This window comes from Kockiozyma suomiensis (genome assembly GCF_038497685.1).
Source record: "Kockiozyma suomiensis strain NRRL Y-17356 unplaced genomic scaffold V2V93scaffold_4, whole genome shotgun sequence".
In the NCBI taxonomy this organism is placed as follows: domain Eukaryota; kingdom Fungi; phylum Ascomycota; class Lipomycetes; order Lipomycetales; family Lipomycetaceae; genus Kockiozyma; species Kockiozyma suomiensis.
In genome coordinates, this window is record NW_027117667.1 from 713,835 (window position 1) to 736,863 (window position 23,029).

General features: G+C 43.0%; 8 protein-coding genes across 8 annotated transcripts; 3 read left to right on the forward strand and 5 right to left on the reverse strand.

The window, feature by feature from the left end:
- The first annotated feature begins 976 nt into the window (after positions 1 to 976).
- On the forward strand, positions 977 to 4,580 carry V2V93DRAFT_366814 (uncharacterized protein). The gene is made up of 3 exons (XM_066909401.1): positions 977 to 3,180; positions 3,242 to 3,695; positions 3,755 to 4,580. The coding sequence occupies exons 1-3, from the start codon at positions 1,147 to 1,149 to the stop codon at positions 4,348 to 4,350; spliced, it is 3,084 nt and encodes a 1,027-aa protein (XP_066767082.1). The 5' UTR covers positions 977 to 1,146; the 3' UTR covers positions 4,351 to 4,580.
- V2V93DRAFT_333547 (uncharacterized protein) lies at positions 4,438 to 10,072 on the reverse strand. The gene is made up of 5 exons (XM_066907691.1): positions 9,632 to 10,072; positions 9,518 to 9,575; positions 8,147 to 9,450; positions 5,372 to 8,087; positions 4,438 to 5,292 (listed from the first exon to the last, which is right to left on the reverse strand). The coding sequence occupies exons 1-5, from the start codon at positions 9,908 to 9,910 to the stop codon at positions 4,631 to 4,633; spliced, it is 5,019 nt and encodes a 1,672-aa protein (XP_066767083.1). The 5' UTR covers positions 9,911 to 10,072; the 3' UTR covers positions 4,438 to 4,630.
- Positions 10,073 to 11,241: 1,169 nt separating this feature from the next.
- Positions 11,242 to 12,990, reverse strand: V2V93DRAFT_322429 (Poly(A) polymerase central domain-containing protein; the record flags this gene model as incomplete). The annotated part of the gene is made up of 3 exons (XM_066907404.1): positions 11,242 to 11,384; positions 11,445 to 12,769; positions 12,827 to 12,990. 3 exons carry the CDS (start codon positions 12,988 to 12,990, stop codon positions 11,242 to 11,244), a joined length of 1,632 nt encoding a protein of 543 aa, XP_066767084.1.
- A 463-nt stretch (positions 12,991 to 13,453) lies between these two features.
- Positions 13,454 to 15,645, reverse strand: V2V93DRAFT_366825 (uncharacterized protein). The gene is made up of 3 exons (XM_066909402.1): positions 15,476 to 15,645; positions 15,232 to 15,392; positions 13,454 to 15,175 (listed from the first exon to the last, which is right to left on the reverse strand). The coding sequence occupies exons 1-3, from the start codon at positions 15,580 to 15,582 to the stop codon at positions 13,710 to 13,712; spliced, it is 1,734 nt and encodes a 577-aa protein (XP_066767085.1). The 5' UTR covers positions 15,583 to 15,645; the 3' UTR covers positions 13,454 to 13,709.
- Positions 15,646 to 15,952: 307 nt separating this feature from the next.
- On the reverse strand, positions 15,953 to 16,853 carry V2V93DRAFT_366828 (Oxo-4-hydroxy-4-carboxy-5-ureidoimidazoline decarboxylase). Its single transcript, XM_066909403.1, has 2 exons — positions 16,283 to 16,853; positions 15,953 to 16,223 (listed from the first exon to the last, which is right to left on the reverse strand). Exons 1-2 carry the CDS (start codon positions 16,760 to 16,762, stop codon positions 16,170 to 16,172), a joined length of 534 nt encoding a protein of 177 aa, XP_066767086.1. The 5' UTR covers positions 16,763 to 16,853; the 3' UTR covers positions 15,953 to 16,169.
- A 17-nt stretch (positions 16,854 to 16,870) lies between these two features.
- Positions 16,871 to 18,266, forward strand: V2V93DRAFT_366829 (DNA/pantothenate metabolism flavoprotein). The gene is made up of 3 exons (XM_066909404.1): positions 16,871 to 17,234; positions 17,297 to 17,519; positions 17,581 to 18,266. The coding sequence occupies exons 1-3, from the start codon at positions 17,010 to 17,012 to the stop codon at positions 18,168 to 18,170; spliced, it is 1,038 nt and encodes a 345-aa protein (XP_066767087.1). The 5' UTR covers positions 16,871 to 17,009; the 3' UTR covers positions 18,171 to 18,266.
- Positions 18,267 to 18,471: 205 nt separating this feature from the next.
- Positions 18,472 to 19,815, reverse strand: V2V93DRAFT_390570 (uncharacterized protein; the record flags this gene model as incomplete). Its single annotated transcript, XM_066912406.1, has 5 exons — positions 18,472 to 18,972; positions 19,028 to 19,144; positions 19,200 to 19,346; positions 19,426 to 19,584; positions 19,651 to 19,815. The coding sequence occupies 5 exons, from the start codon at positions 19,813 to 19,815 to the stop codon at positions 18,472 to 18,474; spliced, it is 1,089 nt and encodes a 362-aa protein (XP_066767088.1).
- Positions 19,816 to 20,262: 447 nt separating this feature from the next.
- V2V93DRAFT_357862 (temperature dependent protein affecting M2 dsRNA replication-domain-containing protein) lies at positions 20,263 to 22,834 on the forward strand (the record flags this gene model as incomplete). The annotated part of the gene is made up of 7 exons (XM_066908041.1): positions 20,263 to 20,269; positions 20,339 to 20,713; positions 20,781 to 20,878; positions 20,934 to 21,632; positions 21,692 to 21,934; positions 21,988 to 22,234; positions 22,305 to 22,834. 7 exons carry the CDS (start codon positions 20,263 to 20,265, stop codon positions 22,832 to 22,834), a joined length of 2,199 nt encoding a protein of 732 aa, XP_066767089.1.
- Positions 22,835 to 23,029: the final 195 nt, after the last annotated feature.

Here is a 23,029-nt window from a genome sequence, read left to right on the forward strand (position 1 = left end):
CCCAAGAGTTGCGGTTAAGGTAAATAAAATAAACTTACATGGTAACATGAACCTTGTCGTCCGCTGTCAGAAGGCTTGACTTTCGGATTAATGTCGCTCTTGTTGCCCAGGGTATTACGCTTGCTGTTAAAAAGGTGTTGAAATTGGAGTCTGATGTCTGAAACTTGTCTTTATGGCTATTTGGATATTGCATTATCTTTTAAAGTTTAGATAATCTGATAAATTATCCAGATCATCAGATAGTCATCCAGATCCGCAGATAATCAAAGACCAAGTCCGTGTCGAGTCAAATTGCACGTTATCGCAATTAAGAATGTCCATTGTTCTCTTGTCATTTCATGCACACATTGTGCCTAAGCAATCGAGAAAAAAGGATATCAAGAAAGTTAGGAATATTGCTCGTTTCTGGGCAGGGGAATGCTCCAGACACGTGAAATATGCTCACGAGCCGAGTATTTATTTGCCTGCTTTAAGAAATCGCATTTTGACAGATCGATACAAGTGAAAGAGCCAATTTTATACTGCATGTTTCATACGCAAGCAGCAGTTCGAATAACTCTCACGTTACACTACCAAACCGTTTTGTGCTGTACATGGTGGTTGCAGAGATGTGAATGAGTTAGAGCGCTGAGATTATCTTATTCGGATCGCTAGGTTCATCATAGATCACGTGAATAATCAAATCTATAACCTCGTCATCTTATTTGAGCTCTTAATGTGATTCACAAAGTAATTGATATGGTAATGACAGCTCTATCTCTTCTACAAACATATGTGGTAGTAAAAATAATGTAACTGATACGCTTTCGTTGTCAGAATATAATCGACTATGCCAGCTCATTGCTTCAGCACAACAAAAGTATAGTTTATTTTATTGCTTACTGGTAAATTATATAATACAATAACTTTAATTGGTAAGCATATCTATAAAGAACTGTTGCCTTGACAACCAAAGAAAACTTTATAAAGTCAACAAGCAGAGTGTAAACAATGCGCCGCAGAACCAATAAATCGTCTATGACAGATGCGGCATAGGACCTAGGCAGTACTTACTTTTTATCTCTTCTGTTGTCACTTTTTTGGATTACTTCAACTATCACTTGTTTTTGGAATCCGGTTAGCGAAACAAAATTGCAAAAGATAAAGATGGCGTCGACTTCTCAATCGACTGCTAGCTTTGGCCCGCATGTCACGCACGTAAACGGTCAACTGACGCCAACAAAACAACGTCTCAACGTGGTGGCAACAACCAATACTAATCCCGACCTCGCTCGTCGCTCATCGAATCCACTTGTCGAAGTATCATCTACTGATTCGCGCCGAAACTCGCCTTCAACCGTTGAACATAATCGTGCTTTGAAAAAGTTGGAAAACGAATCGATGGCCGAAGTTATTCTCAAGAATCCGAATTATGAGATGCCTACTCCGGTCAAAATTCCAATAATTGAGCCTCCTATTGAGACTGCAGAAAACCGACCAGATCTCTCTCCCCGAACAAAGCAATTAATGAGCTTCTGGCACGAAAAAGAGCGCGAAGTAGTCAAACCCGCAAACTCAAACGACAATAGTCCCATTATCAGCAGTCGTGTGCGAAACAGCATCTTTCTTCAAACTTCGCCTGCTGCAAATAAGAATGGCTATACTTCGCCCGGTAGACCGCTTCCGGCGTCGCCGACAAAGCCTTTGAATTTTAACAAGGCTAAGAGTAATATCGATGATGTTCAGCAGCTGCAGGAACCGGAGCAACAAACCGAGCAAAACTATGTGCGTCCGCTTAATCTGGAGAAAAGGTCGTCTCTCCTCTCGACTTCTGGATCGTTGAGATCAAAGAAAGTCACTTTTGAGATGGCGCCTCCTCAGGTATTAGAATTCGAGACCGGTCAAGAATTCTCGTCTACTTCACCTACTTCAGATGAGACTTCACTCAACGCACAAGATGGATCAGAGCGGCGTCACGAACTGTTTCCACCTCCTACTCATCGAATCGAGCGGCCTTCGTCGCCGCTAGCAAAATATAATTCTCAGGATGGTCTGCGTCCGCAGCGCGCGTCTAGTATTAAAGGGGCACGGCCATTGCCGGTTCTGCCACCTCGTCAGGCTGCAGCTGAAGTTGCGACGACGGCGACACCGCAAATGTCTAATGTTGAACTACGTCGCAATCCTAGTGTAGCTTCAGAATATGATCCAATTGACTTGCTGGATGCTTACAATGACTCTGACTATGAGCTCGAGATGGCTACCGTTAAAGAGGAGGATGAGACCGAAGCTCAGGAGCGGATTTCTGTAAGAAATTTAAAGAATGATGAATTTAATCTTCAAGACAAGGAGACAGACGAGGAGGAGCCTATTGCTGCACCTGATGTTCTTGAGTTTATAGCCTCTGAACCTGAGACAGAAGTATTCGAGAAGACTACTGCCGAAGAGGAGCCTGTTACTGAACTTGATGATCAGCTTCAGGGATTGAAAGTCAGTGAGGATCAGAATGAAGGACAAAAAGAGGATGCGAAGGATTTGAATCAACTTCCAGTATCTGACAATGACGAGCGGATTCAACTGGAAGAGAATATGGAAGATGGACAAGGCCTTGAGGACACAGACACTATTTCGGACATTGTTCCGGACAACGATGATGAGCAAGGCGAGGATATTTTACAAGCGGCATTAGCCGACTTCAGATCTTCACGAGTGGAAGAGATCAAGAGTGAGCCTAAGATGATGATGACTAAAAGCTCCTCAACTGGATCATTCATGGATCTTCCATTTGAGTCCGATGAGAAAGAAAGTACTCTAGGTTTTGACGAGTATCTTAATTCAAAATCATTCTTGTCTCGTGATTGGTCTCAAAGTAATCTGCTATTTGATCGGCCCGAGGATGAGCTTGATACTGCCGTCTTGATGAATCTGCCTAAGGGTCGAGCATCTGCCATTCAGACAATCAAGTCATCATCAGGCGCTCGAACGCGGCCAAGTATGACTCCTGGAGATATTCGCGCTATGGCTAGTGAGGTACGAAAGGCCAGTATCGAATCTGAGGAACGGAGATTTCTCGATTTGCCCGATATCAGAGATCAGTTGCCTGGATCACCTACTCGGAAGCATCGATTTTTAGATCTAGATTTTGGAGAGGAGGATTCGTTCGACTTGGACAAGGAATTCGATCAGGTTGTGGAAATTCAGAATGTGAGTAAATTTAAATATCCTCTTGTTTATCATTTGATGCTGATGACCTTTGACTGAATAGCGGGGATACTTGATGCGACAAAATACTAAAATTGTGTATGCTCGCGCAATTTCAGATTTTCCCGATGAGAATCCAATGTTGGAGAAGATTTTAAACATTCCCGGTAGAGGAGCGGCCGCTCGTGCTATGGCAGATGCTCCGAGTGCTACTGATATTCCGGTCAAAACTACGCGAAACGTTCCTCTTGTGCCTCCTACAAAGTCTACTTCCACGCAACAGATCAAGTCTGCACAGAAAAAAGTCAAGATTCAGAGCCAGTCGATGATCATTGACGATGAGCCAGTAGTAGAGACTGCAACTCGAGCAATTAGCTCTCGTGCGCTGAACGTGATCCCTGCTAATGTCCAGGAAATTCTCAAAGATCCTGCTGAAGCCGTTGATCCCGCTGACCGCGGCCGGTTGTTTGTCAAAGTCCTTGCTTTGAAGGACATGAAGTTGAATTATGATGATGAAGGTATGCCCTTTTTTTTTTTTTTAGCTGGTGCAAAAAGATGGAAGCTAATGAGGAGATAGAATCACAAGCGTTTTTTACTCTCACTTTGGATAATGGTATTCACTGCGTCACTACTGCTCACATGAGTCTGAGTAGAAATGCGCCAATTTACCAGGAGTTTGAATTGATTGCTAGCGAGGACCTTGAATTCATTTTGACGTTGAAGGTTAAAGTTAATCACACGTCCTCGACATCGCGCTCACCGTCGCCAACTAAGCGCAATAGCAAGTTTGGATTTGAAAAGTTGTTTAGCTCGCCTAAACGCCGTCTTCTTGTGCAGACTCACGGTCGTCATTCGTCGGTTGACACTTCGTCATCTAAAAACTCTATAGAGAATATGCTTGGAGCAGATGGATCGTTTGCGCGCTCGTATATCTCTTTGCAACAGATTGAAAAGGAAGTCAACATGACGTCGAAGATCCTGGAAATCCCGTGCTATAACGAATGGACAAAGCCTGGCATTGACGGTACCAAGCCTAGTAGTGCGCAAAAAATCAAGGCAACTCCGTACCCGGTCGGCAAGATCGTGCTGCAGCTTTTGTTTTTCAAAAAGATGTATCGATCGCAGGAAGTGCCGCGGAGTTTGAACGCTTGCTTGAGAATGCTGAAAGAGTAAGGCAAGTAATGTGAATGTGAGTGTAAATTTTTATTTTGTAAGAGTTTGGTAAATTTCAAACATTTCTGTACTGGACTAGTAAATTCGCTCTTTTTTGTTTAATGTGCTTTTTTTGGTTTGTATGAAATGGTTGAGAGAGAATGAGCAGTTATAATAATACAGCGTTAAGCAACCAGTATATCAAGTCTCAGCAGAAGCCCTTTTTTTCTCCTCAGTTGCAACTTTTAAATAACATATCTCTATAATACAAAAAAAAAAGAAAAACCTTTGCTACTTTGCCTCACTTACCAACAACAGGCTCCACAACAGTCTCGACGACAACCTGCTCACTCTGCACGACCGCCGTCGCATCATCTTGTACCGTAACCGCAGAATCGTCATCCAATAACAACCCGTCCAGAGCCGCAGGCGGCATGAATCTTTCTAATCGCTTCCATGTCTGTTGCCATAATTCTAATTTGAGCGGATCATTTGCGGCTTTATTGGGATGGACCAAATACGCGGTCGAACTCATTACCAGCAAGACGTTCTTGATCGACTCTGCGACTGCTTCCTCTAGATTATCTCGAGGGCTGCTATTCATCAATCTGTCCATCATATCCAGGATTCGTAGCCACAAATCAAGCATGCCTTGCCATCCAGACATTCGCTCCAAGTAATATAAAAACACTTTACACAGTAATGAGGCGGCTTGAAGGCGCGTCTCGCCCATTCCGCGCGGATCAGATTGATATACTTCTGGACGTAACAGACCAGATATTAATGGGAAAAGTACGGCGTCAAAAATGGCCGTCCATTCGAAATCGTCGTAGGTGGCTGAGAGTTCGGGGGAGAGAAGCGTGCGCTGTAAAGAACCAAAAGATTGTTGGCGAACCTCGCGGCACGCATTCAGGCATTGTAAAAGTAAACCGTCTAAAATTGGGAACCAAAACGTTGTCCAGCCTAGTTGACTGTTTGTTAGTATTCCACTTTTATGTATTAAATAATAGGAAGAAAAAAAGATGCAAAAAGTGGAACAAACCTTCATCCTGACTCAATTTAGACTCTTCAACAAGTTCTTGGACGTACACTCGAAACTCGTTGATCATCTTCACAGCCTTGACGGCACGGACAATGATATCAGTATACGGCCTCTGCATACCCGGATATGTCCCCGAAGCAACAGCAGCATTAACTTCCGCCGCTGTCATGCGTTTGCCGTTTACCATCGCCGTTCCTCGCAAGATGTCTTCACTATTTCGTCCGCTGTTTCCGCTGGATCCCGACGTTGGCTTGCCTAGTGTGCTATAATTTCGACGATCTTGTCGGCTGGCAATACCGTTATTCCGAGTCTGTACTTTACTTGTCACAGGCGGCGTCGCTGAACGACCAGTCCAGCGCGCACCGCCGCCGCTGACGCCGCCGCTTCGCTGATCAGACCGTTGCTCCCAGTCGCTTCCAATACTTCCCGCAGAAGCAAACGTTCCAAGCAAATCAATAACTGCCTGGAAATTCTCGCTCGTACGAATTAGTGCCAGAGTAGGTCTATAGTCTTTTTCATCTCGTGCTTCCAGTTCATCGATATCCGTAAACCCGGTGATCTCCTGTGCAAGTTCGAAGATTAACGGTGCAGCCTCCGAGTTTTCTTGCAAAGCCTCGAGAGTTTTCCAAAACGCCTGCTCAGGAGTATTTAGAAATGCCGATTTAATCACTTCAGGCGCACTTCGGAAGCAATGCACGAGAGCGAACGCGACAACAGAATCAGTCTCTTTCAAAATATCACCGCTAACACCGGCAATACTCATAAACACCTCGCCGCAAAGGTCCTTAAGTATGTCTAGTCGCTCTGGACTAGGCTCAGAATTATATTCGCTAATTACTTTCCGTAGAATGGCTAGCATGTAACAGGCAATCCGTCCAATGACGATAGAATGTGTGTTCTCTGCATTGCTTAGAATGGTTTTTAATGTACTCATCAAGGTGCCTCTGAGTTCATTCAAACAAGCAGGATCCTTGGCAACTAAACACGTGGCCATCTCAAGGACATAAATACTCAAAGGCGCACTCGATGGAACAGCCTTCTTGTCTGAAGACGACGATGAAGCTAGCGACGACGCATGAAGAGAGCCACTATTCAAAGCCGGGTCAGACGAGGTTTCAATTGATAGCTCATCACGGACTGTCGTAAACGGTCGTTTTTGCTGCAGCAATTGCGCTTCTTCAAGTAGAGAGTTTATCATAAAGCCGACTTTTACTGGATCAAGAGCCGAGATGTTGTCAAAAATCTCGCTCAAATTGCATGAATTCACACAGTCGACTGTGCACAATGTACTCTCAAGTTCCTCATCAGTTGGTTCTGGTGGGCTATCGACGGCATAGCTCGAAAGATAAGATGACAACGTCGAAAAAATACTATTATCCTTAGCATCATTCTTTTTGATAACATTTCCAGCATTGATCTTTGGAATCGAAGGAACATCAAGTTTGTCTTGTAATTCAGAAAAATAGGGTGAAATCAGAGAATTGGTGAAAAGATTCAACCAAATATATAGTATATCGCGCCAGCCCGCCCGCACTAGATGCTCGTTTCCGCGCACAACCCGAAATAATACAACAGTAGCCAGCTGAGCCTTGTAGTTGCGACCAAAACGTACCGATAATTCACTGACGGTGATACTGCTTCCGTCGACCTGGATCTCAGTCGAGTCAGCCGCGCTGTTAATCATTGGTTCAACTGATAAGGTAGAAATCTTGGACAAGCAAAGAATGATATAATCTAGCACTTCATAAAGTCCATATCTCGTAGCAATCTGAGCACAGTGATCAAATCCAGTAATGACACGCATAAACACCATATCATCCGTCGCTGACGTAAAAACGTACGCCAGAGTAGCTACAACTGGCTTCCACGTCGCGCGAAACATTTCTGCATCGTACGAGTTGGTGTCCTGGCACACTAACATTTGACCAGCAGAGTGCGCTTTCTGTAAAAGTCCTTTCCAAGCATAATCAAATCCTGCCCGGTTGTCGTGCTCTGAGGGCATGATGATTTCATTGTGCTTGATTGCATTGTAAATTTCGTCGAGATACTCGACAGCAAAATCTTTGTTATCATTAACTGACCTCAAGTTATTTTTGTACTGCTCAAAAGTCATTCTGTTCTTCACTTGGGGATTATGAAGATCGGTATTGAGCAAAATGATAGAATAACTAAGTACAAACGCAGCATCCTTGTTCGCAACATCTTTTGGCGAGAACTCACAATAGCGCTCTGAAAATTTCTCAACAATCCGCTCAATCTGCTGGGCCTCACCTGGAAGACGGAAACTCTCAAGCAACTCCCTCAAAGCAACGTCAATTCGCTTGCCATCAAACTTAAAGCTGTCAATGAAGCAGTTCATGATATCTTTATTTGACGGTTTGGCAACATATTCACCAAGCAATTTTTTGTTGATACGTGAGGTATTGCGTAAAAATGACGCGACAGACTTTGGATCGTTGCCATCAGTGATAATCCCATTCTCTACTAAAAACTGCAGGCCTTTCTTTGGATCTTTGTTGAATTTCTCGGTCCCGCGAATAACGAGCTGCTTCTTGCTTCGGCGTTCAATCAACTCTTCGGCCGTGGGATAGTCCTTTTTATCATTGGGAGCCAAGTCCAAGCGATCAGCTATAAACGACACATATGACAGTAGAGCGTCAAGACACAAAGGCGGTACATTAGGTGTAGTCCATATAGCTGCATCAGGAAACGCATTCTGTTGATATGCATGATTAGCAATTAGTGTAAAAACTGTAAACTCTGCTCACTACTCACCCGGCTTAGCATTCCAACAAGATCGGTGCATAAATCCATACGCTCGACATCGCAATCATAATTTACAAATAGGTCAACCATAAAACTCGGTATCCGCGCAAGACCGCTGAGATACTCGACCATAGCTTCTCTAGCTTCGGGTCCGCGCATGCCACCTTCCATCCCCAATTTCTGCCGCTCCTTCACTGGAACTGGAGTAGTTGTGCCAGAAGTACTGCCCGTGGTAGCTGTTGATGCTGACCGCTGCAAAACGGTAGGCGTGGAGGGAATGCCTTCGTATAAAATCGGATCTACTCCGCTCTCTCTTGGTATTTCTACTCGCAAATGGAGACAAGAAATTACATACGAAAGTAACAATTCTTGCTGCAGTTTCAGATGTGGACGCATTGTGTGCAAAATCGTAGACGACACACGAAGGGAGGTCTGTAACACTTTGGGAGAATCATATCTTATCAGTTGAAAGAGATGACGACATAGGTCATCAACGGCAAGTGTGCGAAGTGATGGATGGGCTGCAATCGTCGAACCGGCTACTTCAAACGCGACATCTATAATCCGCAGTGCCATTACCCTCATACCATCAGTATGCTGTCGGTCATTAGGATCCAGCAGAGAAATCAAAACCCGCAACAGCTCTCTAATAGAAGGAAGCCCGTACGGCTTCAGATCAATATCGGCATATTGATCGTCGTTGATAGCCTGTGTCGGAGGAATCAGGAACTCACCTGATTGAACATTCGGCGTATCAATCATTGGGGAGGCTTCATTTGGTAATGCGGAAACAGGTTCAACCATCTGAACATTAGCAGTATTTGGACTTAGCATCGTAGTCATCTCTTCAATCATTCCCATTGAGTCCTGTTCAGGCTCTATCTGTTTCAATAATTCAAAGGCTCTCTGACACATGTTCACCATCGACAATTCAGCCGATCGTCGAAGCATTTCACTTAGTCGCATCTGACAGCACATACTTAATCCGGTTTCCATCATTTCACACACGCTCTCATCAGACAGGAGATCTCCGCCAACTCCACACATCATGCACTCCATTAGTCGCAGTATGCGCAGTAAAACGACTTCATCCTGCGCTGAATCTGAGGCCTCAAACCTACAATGAGTAATGGCTGAAGAAAGAAGCTGCATAGCCAATGGTAGTCGTGGCGAACTCAGAGATATTATGCGATATGTGAAGAATTTGGTGATGGCGTTTATAGCGAGCGAGGTGATTGAGCCTGTTATCGACGAGGACCTAATGACCTGCAAAAAAGGATGAAACAGAGCTGCTGTGTCAAAAGTCGAAATATCTGCAAGAAAAAATAGAGAAGATTAGAGATGCTCAGTCATCAAATTGAGATGCAATAAGGTACCTACCGCGGCAATCAGCAAGATCAGCTCTTAGCTTGGAGAAGCCAGCCATCAAAGGATTATCCTATAATATCAACATCAGAACTCCTGTTGCTTCACTTACTGAGAAGAAAATATTACCTGTATAGTTCTTGTGCGCTTCGTCCGAAGCCCAAGACGCGCAATCAAGCTGGCGTCCTCTTGCGCGTCATCGATAGCGGTACCAAGGATTGAGGCGACGCCAGACTGCGCCCATCGCGCATTCTTGCGCATAGCTGACGTGACGGTAATGCATTCATTGATAATAAGAGATATTGGACTAATTGATATTGTACATGATTGCGTGAATGATGAAATTCTTGGTGGAAGGGGCATGGAGGCCGTCGATTGTAGCGGCGGAGTAAACGCGGACGAGTCCATCGCAGAGTTCCTGGTTCAAATACACGCGAATCAGACCAAGATGTCTGCGACAAGCAATTTCAAAAGTAGGAGAAGTTCTGAGAACAGAGAATACGCGTCAGTGTTCACTCAAAAGCTGGTATGAGCCTGCAAGACTCGCCTGTTCAACGTATATAAGATTGCGGGACTACCTTCCAAGCACCTAAACCTAAGTCTCCGTCCCAAACTATGTAACCACAGAATGCCGTTGAACGCGAACTACTTCAGTGGCCATTTGCTACAATTGACAAGTTCGGCACAATTGATTTGTATCAAATGTGACTGAGTTTGAAATTGTCTGGTTATGGATAATCCTGGAGTTTGCAACCAATTATGCACTCTCATACCCGTTCACAAAATAAAAGATAATCAACTATCAATTCCGGATATATATATATATATAAATAGCAGATAATTAAGACACCTCTCTCAAACAAAAAAACTTCATCAATACAGACAGAAAAAAATTATTAACTCTGCAGCCTGCATAGCAACATGCAATAGCAATGTAAACGATAAACATACCATACATCACATTCGATAAAGCAGTCCATACCAGCCCTTGACTACTTTTAAAATCCACAAAAACTAGTTCTGTACAGCATGAAAGTGGCGCGTAGTAAATAGGCTTTTCAGACAAATGCTCGTTGAAGTGAGCATCCTGAGTGAAGAAATTGCAGCAGCTTAAGTCCAGTGATCACATCCCAAAAAATTATCCGTAAAGAGGTAGATTGCACCAAAAAATGCCACGATATCTTAATTTTCAAGGAAGTGTTGTAGCTATTTCTGAAAACAGTTTGAGCTGCACTACCAGAGATCCAAAATGTATAGTTGGAAAAAAATCAAGCTACAATATGCATACGAAATTAATGACGACCTCAATTATACAACAAAGAAAGTAGCCCGGGATATTCTCAACTCTGTAAAATGATTAGTTTTCCTATATCATTGGGTATACCCACGTGTTTTCACGAACGTACATCACGCTTGTACAGACGCAGGTCGTTGACGTTTGCTGTCCATAGTCTAGAGTAAAAAATTGAAACATTCAAATCAGTACAAGATAGGCAATCCAGCCATGTCGTACGGATCCGAATGCCACAAATTTCCAATGATTAGTATCTGACACCGAAACTTCTGTACCTGAACTGGCAATAGCATGTCAGCAAATAAATGATCAGAACTCACTTTACTGTCCTCGATTTTCCGTTTTGTTTTCTTGGGCTGTCGAACGGGTCGCTCCTCACCCGCTTCAAATACGTAATCAGGTAGATTGAAACTAATATGGCCGGTTAATATATATGTATAAAACTTTAGCTTACCAAAGGTATGATAATATACTTCCGAACATTGCGCACGCAGATACAATTGATATCTTCGTCGTACTCAGGCCATGAACGACAGGTGTCATAAAACTCTTTGCAAGGCCACTGAATATCTAGCTGCTTATTCTTCGCTAAATTGGAAAAAAAGTTAGTAAATGCTGTGTAATCTGGTAACCCATAATAGATCTTACGATCAATCTTGATTTCCAGGCCAATGAAAAATGTAGTAGTATAGACTGTCAGCTTCTTCGCATCATTTCCTTCCTTAGGCGCGTCAATCTCTCCCTTCGCTATTTCTTCCTCGTTATCCTTCTTCTCCTCATCTTTTGCTGCCTTTTCTAAATTAGCCTCCACCGTAGTAGCCGCCTCGATTTGCTCGCCATCGGCTACACGCTTGGCTTCCTCTTCGTCAGCGCAGAAATGGATTTTGTCAAACTCCTTGACGAACGGATGGGCTAGTTCTATGCTATCAATCCATTCCAATTTGTTGACCAGCAAACGAATCTTACTCTCAACCATTCCTGACCACTTCAGTTGCTGCTCCGCGGTGCCTTTTGATGAGGCATAAACAGCCAAATAGTATTTATATCTGTGAAAAAAATCATGCTTTGCGAATAGATCAGTCCATGGCTTTTTTCCAATCATTATGTCATCCATGATTACAGCACCTCTGGAAAGCTCCCCCATGATAACCTTTTGAGTAGACGCAGAAATATTGTGAGTAGCACACATCGACGGATAGGCAGGAGTAATAATCGGCATCCGATGACCGCGATCCTGCGGATACAGTCGAGGATTCCACACTCTAACTTGCAACGGACCGTCTTCGATTGGCTTAAGCATTACAGGTTGAGGCCAGCTCCACTTTGTAAGAATATGAAAAAATTTGCTGACGATAGTTGCTGAGATCGCGTTAGGATATAATTGGCAAATTCGAGCAACTAACATAGCCCAAGCTACGCCACCAGGGAAACCCATGACGTTGGAATAAATCGCCCGTCGCTTTGCCCACAACTTGATAGCTCTGAGCGCGTGCTTGAATACAATCGTTTGCGGCACTAGATTCAAGATTTCATCTGTTACTCGAGTCCCATTCAACGCGCGAAGATCTTTTTCGTCTAAATTTCGCAGCAAGTTTTTATCTTCGAGGGTCAAAGACAGAGGCACTTGAGGAATATCCAACTTTGCGCAGATCAAATCCACAGAAATGCCTGAAAATTTGATTTTGATGATTGGAACAAAAGCATCTGGAACAGCAGCAATTTCGTCAAGTTCAGGGCATTTCCGTAGCAGCTTTTGAAACACATCAAAAAAATTATCTCGCGTAACATGTTTCGGAACAACAATAAGTGTGTCGATATCTGAACCTGGACCATAGACTCCAAGGCGGTAAGATCCGAATGTAAATATTTTTCCACCAGCATCTGCCGCCATGCCTTCGGACATTCCCTTCTGCATACTTACTGTTTTGACAAACTCTTCTGTTAGTGCCTGCAGTTTGCCCAACACTTGTACTCTGGAAGATATTGTAAGTAACCGTGATGTCAATGTTGATAATAGTTAGACACCGTACCTCTTTTGAGACTCAGCCTCAGATTCAAAAGATTTTTCGCGTTTAAGCTCCTCAATTAGTTTCTCGTTCATACTGAATTCTGCCTCGGTAGGGGCTGCCGTGGAGATTGGCGGTGTTACGCCATACGTCTTGGTTCCAGAACTAAAAGGAAAGTCAGCTTTCATCTATCGACTTCTGGATAAGTAAGCAATAAAATATCGCCGGAAATCATAAAATGCACCAGTCGATTAGTTTCAGTCGAAAGTACAAATAGAATCACCTCCCAGGAGCAATAATTAAAAAACAGCCCGCCCATATACGCGCCATGCTGGTGAAAACAGAATGTTTCATACCTATTCATAATGAACACAATTTCGAAAATATCCGTGCAGCCTTGGCCTTTGTGTTATAATATTTTCTAGCGAAAGAAATCAGTTCGAGTGATGTTCTTCAAAGAAAACTGTTGATGGCCGTGGATTCTCAACCAGTCAGTGTGGCCTGCGGAATCTAAACTGGCAATCGACACAAACGCCTCCGCTTACAAGCCGCAGCATACTCGAACAACAGTAGTTTAATACAGCAGCAACATTATCTGAATATTTACTTGTTACGACTACTCTGGTAGAGGCAGAAGATGAGATTTTATGATATTTTTGGACCATGTGTATTGTACAATACAAGAGAAAAAGTAGCATAGAGCAACATACGAAAAACAAATAATAAAAAAACAATGTATCAAGAAGATATCACGATTAAAATGAAACCATATGGCACAACTTTTTACAAAAAAATCCACAACTGATGCGCCGCTAAATTAACCATTATATAAAAATATGAATGCTCAACCCAATCACCAAAACCCATTTGATAATAACCTGAGATTATGATCGATTGCAGCAGGCATCTAGTTGGAAATTTTGGCCTTCTTGTTCTTCTTCGCCTCTTTGCTCAACTTCTCTTTGCTCTTCTCTAAGTGTCTCTTCTTCTTTGACTCCTTCTTCTCCTTCTTAATCTCCTGCTTATCTTTCTTTCCTATCTTGCTTTTCTTCTCTTTCTTGTCCTTCTTCTTTTCCTTCTTGTCCTTCTTTTCCTTCTTCTCTTTCTTGACTTTCTTTTCTTTCTCCTTCTCTGATTTGGCTACTGGGGACTCTTCATCTGAAGTTTCAGCAACAGCAGGCTGAGATTTAGCGGAAATATCGGCGTCAAGAAGCTCATCATCAGAATCCTCGTCCTCCTCGTCTGCCTCGTCATCAGAGTCGGATTCTTCGTCATCAGAGTCGATCTCTTCTATTTTCCGCTTGCCATTGCTCTTACCGTTAGTGGCAGCAGCAGAAACAGGGAGGATAGCATCAGCATCAACATTGTAAGCTCTCTGAGTGGCAAATTCAAACTTAGGCTGCTGTCTAACGTTAACAGGAACCTTGTTGATATTAATATCGCGACCTTCCAATCCCTTCAAGCGAGATTCAACTTTAGCTCTGTTATCTAAACCAATAGTAGCAACATCATCGCGGTCCTCAGACAAAGCGTCATATCTCAAGCTGACGGCAGCCTTGGCAGCTAGCATACGAGCAATCTTTCCCTTGTTACGGCCTGTAGCCTGCCCTATTAACGAAGCATGGTAAATAATGCCGTACTTGGGTGTGTCGTGCTTTGTCTTTAAAGCACGGAAAAGAGCCTTCTCAGCACCAAGTATCTGAATAGTAGAAGCCGGGGCCTTAGCAAGTGAGATCATACTACCGGCATGGGCAATGAGGCGAGCTCCAACAAGCTCACCAACTAAAGCAGTCAAGTTAGGGGCGATAGCAGCCATACGAGCATTGAGGTAGCTCGAAAGCTGCAGTCGGTACTCTGAGAAATCAATAACCTGCTCAGCAAGGGCATTGATATTGTCCAAATCAAACTGCGTAATTTCAGTACCCATAGAAACCTCGGCGGCAGCCTTCAGCGCTTGCTCAATTTCTTCAGGAAGAACAGTCGAAAGATCTGTCTCAGCAGCGCGAGACCTGAAGCCCATGAGCTTGATGACACGGGCATATGCAACATTATCGGAAATGATCTTAGCCATCTCCGGGAAATGCCAACCATACCATTCCTTTACTCTCATGGCATAAGTGTTCAGCTCTTTGTCTAAATCATCAAGCAGACCAATAGCTTGGACAATCATGACGTCGACCTTGTCGGCAGAGAATTTTAGCTTGTGCCGACCAATCGAGTGAGCTAGTCCAAGTGACATAACAGATAAATCTTTTTCTTGAAGACCTGGAAGTAAAGACGGAAGATGCTCGCGAATGGATCGGTAAAGGTCCTGCGTGGACGAGTCGGAAATGACTTTGAATGTTAGGTCAGGAAGACTGTTGATAGCGTTACCTAAATAGAAGCTGTCAATAAATGTCTTGACCAATATGATAGCCAGAAGCACATACCAAGTTTGGGATCCGCAACAACAAGTTTAGTCTTTTTCTCCTTTCCATTTTCAGCAAGCAAATTGGCAAGCTTTGTCGAAACCTTTCCTTCAATCACAGCGTTGACTTCATCCAACGCACTAGCAGCAGACTCAAATTTAGAGAAAGCTTTTACCTTAAAACTAATCAAAATAATAAAACAGAGTTAGTCGATGAGAATAACTACGAGAGCCGAAGAGAAATCGAGCAGGCAATGGTCACATACGCAGCAAGTACCGACTCGGGGGTCAAGTCGATGGCGGAGTCAATAACCTTCTTATCCTTGGCCTTCAACAGGGCATAACCCGCCGAAGTTTCCGTCAAAATCAGCATGTTTTGAATCACGAACAAACTCAATGTGTGGTTGTTAGGAGATCGTGAACAAGCAGGACGAGGTCGGGAGAATATGAATAGTTCAGCAGAACGAACAAAAATTTTTTGATGGTCCCAATCGCACGACCAGCAAGTATGGAACCAAAATAAAGTCTAGCTGCTTAGAAGTAGCTGCCAATACTAAATTGGATGCAAATTGCTCAGGGGCCAAGGTGACACTATTTGACTATATTGCCAATCGCCTTGCAACATATTCACGTGATTTTTGCTTTACTACTCGCAAGCTGAGCCAGATTCTGGTCTAATATACTCTCTCCAGATTGAGGGTAATCAGTTGTAGTGGCGTTGAATGAGTTGTCTAATGCAGTACTAACTGAAAACTATTGATTTGAAGTTACCTCTAAAGTACAAAAATAAATTTTACGTTAAAATTTTTCCTGTCCGCGAACCCGTTATCTTCTCGTCAGTATGCTTTGATCCTGAAAAAAAAGATCCTTGCGCATGCATAATTCAGCAAAATAATCTAGCAGATCAAAAAGATAGCTTTGCATCATTTAATGTAGCCATATTCAATATAAGGCTCGAGATCATACGCTGGCGCCGAGCTTTCTGGCCCTATCTGTAGCAATATCACACATTGCCTGCAGTATCAGACGTTAGCTTTAATATATCACATGAATGTTGTTGGTTGTACACTCACGTTAGCAGCTTCCTCTTTCTCCAGTTCGTAATCTCCTCTTGCAATTCTTGCTCTCATATTCTCCATGATCATCTCACGCGATCTGCCATTCACAAAGACAACATATCGCAGACCAGGAAACTTGGCTTCATACTCATGATTTAGCGAGGCCAGGGCTTCTGACTCTCCTTGAAGACTGCGCTGCTCAGCTACTGAGTGATCAGAGGTGATTTTACGGGCACCCAGTCTTGGATGAGCGGCAAGAATTTCAAGTAGTGATCTCTTTTTTGACTCGCTGCTGCGTGCATCAACAGCCAAAGCCAGCAAGCGCTTTCTAGTGCCCTCAATGAAATCAGAGTATGACAATTCCGTATCGAACTGGTCGACAATTTGTTGCTCGAGGGCAGGTGACTCCTCGAAAAGATGGGTGATGATCTCTAGTCGCTGATCTGTTGTCAAAGACCTGAAAATCGAAGGAGCAGGTAACTTATAGTCCGCCATCGTGTCACACAGCTTCAACTGTTCAAGTTTGTGCAATATATGAGCAAACGGCTTCGCTGGAGCTGAAAAAACATTTTTGAGAGAAGTGTATGTTGGCGGTGGAGATGTCCGACATACTCGGCTCTCGCCGTTAAGCTCACGCCGCACAAGGCTTTCGCACGCCAAACACAGGCGAAACAGCCAGATGACAGCCCCACATTTCGATTGAACTACGACTAAGGCTACTCCGATAAAAGAAACGGCCGTCATGGAACCTCATTCGCATAAAAGATTCCCACCTACCAGACGGCTTTCAACCGGTGAGCGTGAGCAAACTATCGACAGATCCGCTCCCGTTCTTCCACCGGCTCTAGAAATCGACGAGAACAACTATTTTGAAAATAATGCAGCACCAGAGTACTTGGGGGAACTTGCACAGCAATGTGAAGAGTTTGTACAGTTTCACAGCAGTAACAGAATAGTTTTAGTGACGGTATATTTGTTCCACAGATCATGCAGTCTTCTTTCTTTTTTACTAATCATGATGCCATGTAGTCCGGCGGTACTACAGTTCCTCTGGAGAACCAAACCGTGCGCTTTATCGACAATTTCTCGGCAGGAACGAGAGGAGCTACTTCGGCTGAATATTATTTGGAGAATGGCTACGCGGTTATATTTCTTCATCGCCAGTTTAGCCTACTGCCTTACTCCAGGCACTACTCGCATTCGACCAATTGTTTTTTGGATTTCATGGAAGAAAAGAATGAACAAGTTGTCGGTATGAAAATCATTGTTTGAATTGTCATGAGAGAATACTTTGCTGATAAGTTCAATTTCAGTTGGCCAGCAATATCAGCAAGAGATGCTCACAGTTCTTCGAAAATACCGGTCGGCACAAGAAAGAAATTTACTACTACTTCTCCCATTTACCACCATCAATCAGTATTTGCACACTCTTCGCACAATAAGCATGATACTCAAGCCAATTGGCTCTCGTGCTTTATTTTATTTGGCGGCCGCAGTTTCCGATTTTTTTGTCCCGCCAAGCCGAATTCCTGAGCACAAAATTCAGTCACAGGCCGGCGGAAATAAATTAATCATGGATTTAGATCCAGTTCCAAAATTTCTCAATAGACTTGTAGAGAAGTGGGCGCCAGGAGCAATGATAATTTCGTTCAAATTAGAGACAGATGCTAATATTTTAGTTTCGAAGGCACGTCAAGCTCTGGAGCGGTATTCGCATCAACTAGTCATCGGCAATCTATTGCAAACTCGCAAGCACGAGATTGTCTTTGTCGAGCCTGACTCTCCAGAAAACTGGATCAGACTTTCGCCAGAACAAATTGAAATGGAAGTGGAAATAGAGAGTTTGATCATTCCTGCGACGATTGAGCTTCATTCCGCGTGGATCAAGAAGGCAAAAGATTAGATTGCTCCAGTTGGATTGCTATGAACGCATTAAAATGGATTGATAGAGTTTTTTTTTTTTTGGCTAATATAATGTCTGCTAGTACGTTACTGCAGCCCACTATTATATTTCTATATATTAACCTTACAGACGAAAAATTACGCCTTGTACGGATCGTAAATGTAGATCCGGCCCTCCGAAAACTCCAATAATATCTCAATGCAAAAACCGGTAATCGCTCCACATCCATCGTACACGTAGTGACAAGAGAGTGAGCAATCTATCACAATCTGGTTATCATTTAAACTCGAATTTTGGTGGACTATAATGGAATAAGTACATTATCCAAAACATCATCCAGAACAAGATCCGGGGTCCACAGCTGTAAAAATTTCGTGACTGCCTCAATATCACTACCATATGCCATGCTGCGTTCAGCTTCAGGAGTAGTCACAGTAATTCGATGTGAATACACTTTTCGAGCAGCAATTTTGACAATAGAAGGCGTGGCATATCTGACATCATGTAGAGGACAGAGGCATTTAAGCAGTAGTTCAAAATCTTTCGAAGCACGTGCAGAAATACCACCACGGATGGCTCTATGCATACGCAAAAATACCATTATATCGTGCATATAGCGTCTAACGTCGGCACTGATTGTCACACTGCCAATCATACTAGACAAAAGCTCGACTTCTTTAGCAGAAAATAATCGGTGTATCGATGCAGGAGGTAATTCGAAAGGAGCCTGCCAATATTCAGGCACTTCCTGCTCTAAATACTCTCCCGGGTCGTAGTTGTGACTGAGAAAGAAATGATCGAGCTAAGAGAAATGTTAACAGGGGTCAGGGACGCACAAATAATTCTGGTTAACTGACTAGGTATGGAAAAAGACGACGTCTTTTATTGCTTGTCCACAGTAACGGCACAACCAGAAATTGATTGGGAGTTAGAAGAACTCCTTTTGAACAAAGCAAAGATTTGGTTCTCAATATCTTTATTGCATAAATCAGCTACCGAAATGGTTCCTATTGGTAAGACACTTCTTACCTCTAATATCTGCGCTTGAACATAGTGACTAGAGTTTTCCAAATCTCTAAGAATGATCAGATTTGGAATCCGGGATTCGCCATAAGAGCTAATGCCACTGCCATTGTGCTTTGAAGATTGTTTCGATAACCTCCCTGGAAATTCCACCTAAAAAATGGAGACGTCAGCTTGTGACCAGCTAGTAGTCAGTCTTAGCTCCACAAGAGAGCTACCTGAATAGACATACAGTCGTGGACTCCATCAAGGGCGAAGGACTGAGTTGGACTGAGAAGTTTCCCGGTACATGTTCAGGCGTTACTAGAATTAGTTCTGCAAATTCGTCTGTCGTCATATCCGGTGTACATAACACCGTTGTAACAGTAAATCCAAAGATATTTGTACCAATCTAGCAGCGCATCAGTATTTTTGTCCTTTTCTAAATAGTCTTAAACTCCAACTAAACAAATATTACCCGCGATATCATGCCCTCCGCGAAATCCAGGTAGACAGCTCGATTGACAGTAACGATAGCATGCTGTTTTCCAATAAGAGAGGCAAGCAGCCCAACAAACAGGTCGGCATCAAAATTGAAATCCGATCGCCTTTTAAGAGCGGAGATCTTGGAAAGGAGATCCATTCAAAGATATTTATAAATTGATGGACGAGCAGCAATAATAGATACTTCGTTGAACGGCAAGTATTATAACTTATCGGGAATTTCCATCCATGATCCAAGCTCACCTAGCAGATAGCTCAGTACAATAAGACTTACAAGCAACTGATCAGTACACTTTGGTCGGATACAGATATCTGTAATTGTGCTTTAAGATCTGGTCGCGCTTTTAGTTGGCGACGGATGATCATTACCCGGCCGATGCTTGATAATTTGAAGATGTGCTTTCTCTTTGATCAATGATTGTGTACTCTCAAAGTTGTACTACCATTTTTGATTCAACCATCAGGAAACAAGGTTGATCTACTCTTTTTAAAATACGCAGCTGAAGTATTACCTATATTGTAGTGAGCATTCTCCTCAATTTCAAGGTCCTTCGATAAAGCGATTTAGCGGGATCAAGCAAGCAAGATGACTAGTAAGTAGCATACTTCATACCTAACGCGTCAAGCAATTTTTCCTTTTTTTACTAACTACTGATAATCAGTTAAAATTTTAAATAACTATATCAATGAGAAGAAGCTGGCGAGATTACTCCCCTTTAGCACCCTTTCTGGTGCCACAGTCGGTATCGACGCCGAGTACTTGTATTATCAAGTTCTCGCTGCTTCGGGAAAGAAAGAGCCCTTACTTCATGCCCTTGGTGGTGTTCCTTTCTCTTTCAAGTTCACGATTGAGTCTTTTATTACTAGTTTGAAGAAAGCCGACGTTACGCCTTTATTCGTATTCAAGGGTATTGATATTGAGAACAGCGAACACCCATTTCAAAAAGCAGACGCTAACCAGGCGAAGCGGACTGCTGCTTGGAGTTCTTACGACAAGGGCAAGGGAGAAACTTCCGTAACAATTTTCAATGGGATCGGTATGTGTTGCGCGCATCAATATTGATAGCGTGGTGCTTAGAATCAGCATACTAATCTCTGTTGCAGATACGATTCCTTTCTCTGAAGTATCCAGATACATGATGAGTATTTTGAAAGACAACGGAGTCGACTACATGGTTGCTCCTTACAATGCTTGGGCACAGGTAAGAAGTTTGAAAAATGTTATTTGTAGTGACATGCAACTTACTCATTATTTAGCTTGTGTACCTCATAAAACATGACAAGCAATACGTTGATGCTATTTATACATCAGAAGAGGCATTGATGTTTGACATCGACAAGATTATCGTTTCACTTGATTATGCCAACAGCTCCTTTATGTATGTCGCAAAGCGTAAGGTTCTGAACGACATTGGCAACATAAACGCTGATCAGTTTTTCGATCTCTGTATTTTGAGCGGACCTGATTTTTCTCTTCCATTCCCGTTGATTGATCAGGCTCATATGACTAGTTTCTCGTCTATTCGTGCTATCCGAGACTTACTTCGCAACTTCGTCAGCGGATATGGTGTTGTCATGGCATACCAAGATCACAATTTGATCAAAGATGTCGACTACGTTGAAATCTACCGGCGAACCTATTGCGCTATAAAATTCCATCCTGTGTTCAATACAGACGGTCGCACACTTCCTCTGTCTAAAAATGAGCCCAATGATATGCATGAGTTCATTGGTCAGCGTCTACCGGATGAGCTCAACTTCTACCTGTGCCGCGGCATTGTTGGACCAGATATTTTGACTGCGCTCACACAGGGTCAATTTTTGGAGTTTGTGCCATTGGATGGCGGAGAGAGCGGAGAATATCGACGCTTTCTGAGAGAAATCGAAGGCTTAAGATCTCAGTCTTTGAGTTTACTTACACAGCCACTGCACAGATATTATCAAGTTAAACAAGTGGTATGTTTCTAGATTTGAAAGTCGAACTTGTTGTCATAAATAAGCTAACATGGTCATAGAATGTTACATACTGGTTTGATCAGGCGAATAAGACACCTATTACTCATCGAGTTACTCCTACAACTTATTCAACGGTTGATACCTGGAACGTTCCACAGAGCGTGCTGAGCGCAAAATTAGCGGCCGATACTGAGCCTTCTCTAGAATTGGTCATCTCAAGTTTACAAGACTCGGCTTTTGCAAAGAGCACTATTGTGACTAAAAAAGCTAAAGAGCCATTAACTGCCGATAAGCTGCAAGACGTAAGCTCATTCATTAACATTTTTGTATTTTTGATACTAAATTGTCTTTTCAGCTGTTGCAAACCTCCAACGAGGTATTGACAAACGCGTACTGGCGATTTTTCCAATTGCGGTCATTTATTACCGAAAAGCATGAACTGACTGCTTGGGGTTCTGCTTTGAGTAAAGCTTTGGGGTCATCGAAATCAGAAGATAACTTTGCAGAGCAGCTTATAACTGCCATTGAGCTCATACGATATAAAGTTCTAGTTACTAACCCGTATTCTCCATCGTATTCTGGCCTACCCATGCATGGAACTGGTATGTCTTGTTTGTTTCTACAGTTTATAATGAATGTTGCTGACCTTTAAACCATTTTTCTCATTGGTAGATGAAGAGAAAGCTCATATTTTATTAGTTTCGCGTGTTGCGTCTTTATTGCCGATACATCAAGGACCGGTTGGATTTTCTGGACCTCTGAGTCGAAACCTACTCTCATTCAATTCATTCGTGACTAAATATACCACAAACGCGAGACAGCTGTTGGAGATGGTTCTGTTCTCGCTATTAGCAAACAATGATGCCAACAAGCTTGGTGAGCTTAGGTGGGATACTCTAGGAGTTAGCCTCCCTTTTCAGCACAATACCAACAGCGGTCTGGGTATTGCCGTAAAAACATATTTAGATGAGCTATGTGGCAAAGAAAATCCAACGGATTCCAAGCAGCGCGAGGAAAAGAAATCAGAGTTGAAAACATTGTTTGCACATTCTACAGACATTGTGAGCGACTTTGAAAAGGCCCTCAGATTATGGGATGCTGTCGTCGTTGCTGTCAAATCTGCGGTGAATGAAGGAGCTTTTAGCGCCTCGGAAGCGGAGGCATTTGAGGATGCCGACGCCTGGCTACGAGAGCGAAGATAGGTGCTTTAGGAACTTTGCGCATGTATTAATTTGATCGATACTCCTCTTATAACTGTCCTGTATTGTATCTACATGTATGAATTATGGTAGCTTTAGTCTGATATAAGGGTTCACAAAGTAAGATTTCATCTAACCCCGCCAAAAGGCATCTCAAAAGAGTTATCGGAGAAGCCGGCAAAGGGTTTATTATTATTT

Excerpts from the sequence above, each read along its gene's own strand:
- V2V93DRAFT_366829 (XM_066909404.1), top strand. The coding sequence starts at position 17,010 with ATGGAACCTCATTCGCATAAAAGATTCCCACCTACCAGACGGCTTTCA. Across the intron at positions 17,235-17,296 it reads ACAGAATAGTTTTAGTGACG|TCCGGCGGTACTACAGTTCC; the intron begins GTATATTTGTTC and ends GATGCCATGTAG. Across the intron at positions 17,520-17,580 it reads AAAGAATGAACAAGTTGTCG|TTGGCCAGCAATATCAGCAA; the intron begins GTATGAAAATCA and ends GTTCAATTTCAG.
- V2V93DRAFT_366814 (XM_066909401.1), top strand. The coding sequence starts at position 1,147 with ATGGCGTCGACTTCTCAATCGACTGCTAGCTTTGGCCCGCATGTCACG. Across the intron at positions 3,181-3,241 it reads AGGTTGTGGAAATTCAGAAT|CGGGGATACTTGATGCGACA; the intron begins GTGAGTAAATTT and ends TTGACTGAATAG. Across the intron at positions 3,696-3,754 it reads GTTGAATTATGATGATGAAG|AATCACAAGCGTTTTTTACT; the intron begins GTATGCCCTTTT and ends ATGAGGAGATAG.
- V2V93DRAFT_366825 (XM_066909402.1), bottom strand. The coding sequence starts at position 15,582 with ATGCTGATTTTGACGGAAACTTCGGCGGGTTATGCCCTGTTGAAGGCC. Across the intron at positions 15,393-15,475 it reads CCCGAGTCGGTACTTGCTGC|TTTTAAGGTAAAAGCTTTCT; the intron begins GTATGTGACCAT and ends TATTTTGATTAG. Across the intron at positions 15,176-15,231 it reads TGTTGCGGATCCCAAACTTG|GTAACGCTATCAACAGTCTT; the intron begins GTATGTGCTTCT and ends GCTTCTATTTAG.
- V2V93DRAFT_333547 (XM_066907691.1), bottom strand. The coding sequence starts at position 9,910 with ATGGACTCGTCCGCGTTTACTCCGCCGCTACAATCGACGGCCTCCATG. Across the intron at positions 9,576-9,631 it reads AGCGCACAAGAACTATACAG|GATAATCCTTTGATGGCTGG; the intron begins GTAATATTTTCT and ends TTGATATTATAG. Across the intron at positions 8,088-8,146 it reads TTGTTGGAATGCTAAGCCGG|AATGCGTTTCCTGATGCAGC; the intron begins GTGAGTAGTGAG and ends GCATATCAACAG.
- V2V93DRAFT_366828 (XM_066909403.1), bottom strand. The coding sequence starts at position 16,762 with ATGGCGGACTATAAGTTACCTGCTCCTTCGATTTTCAGGTCTTTGACA. Across the intron at positions 16,224-16,282 it reads AGAAAGAGGAAGCTGCTAAC|GCAATGTGTGATATTGCTAC; the intron begins GTGAGTGTACAA and ends CTGATACTGCAG.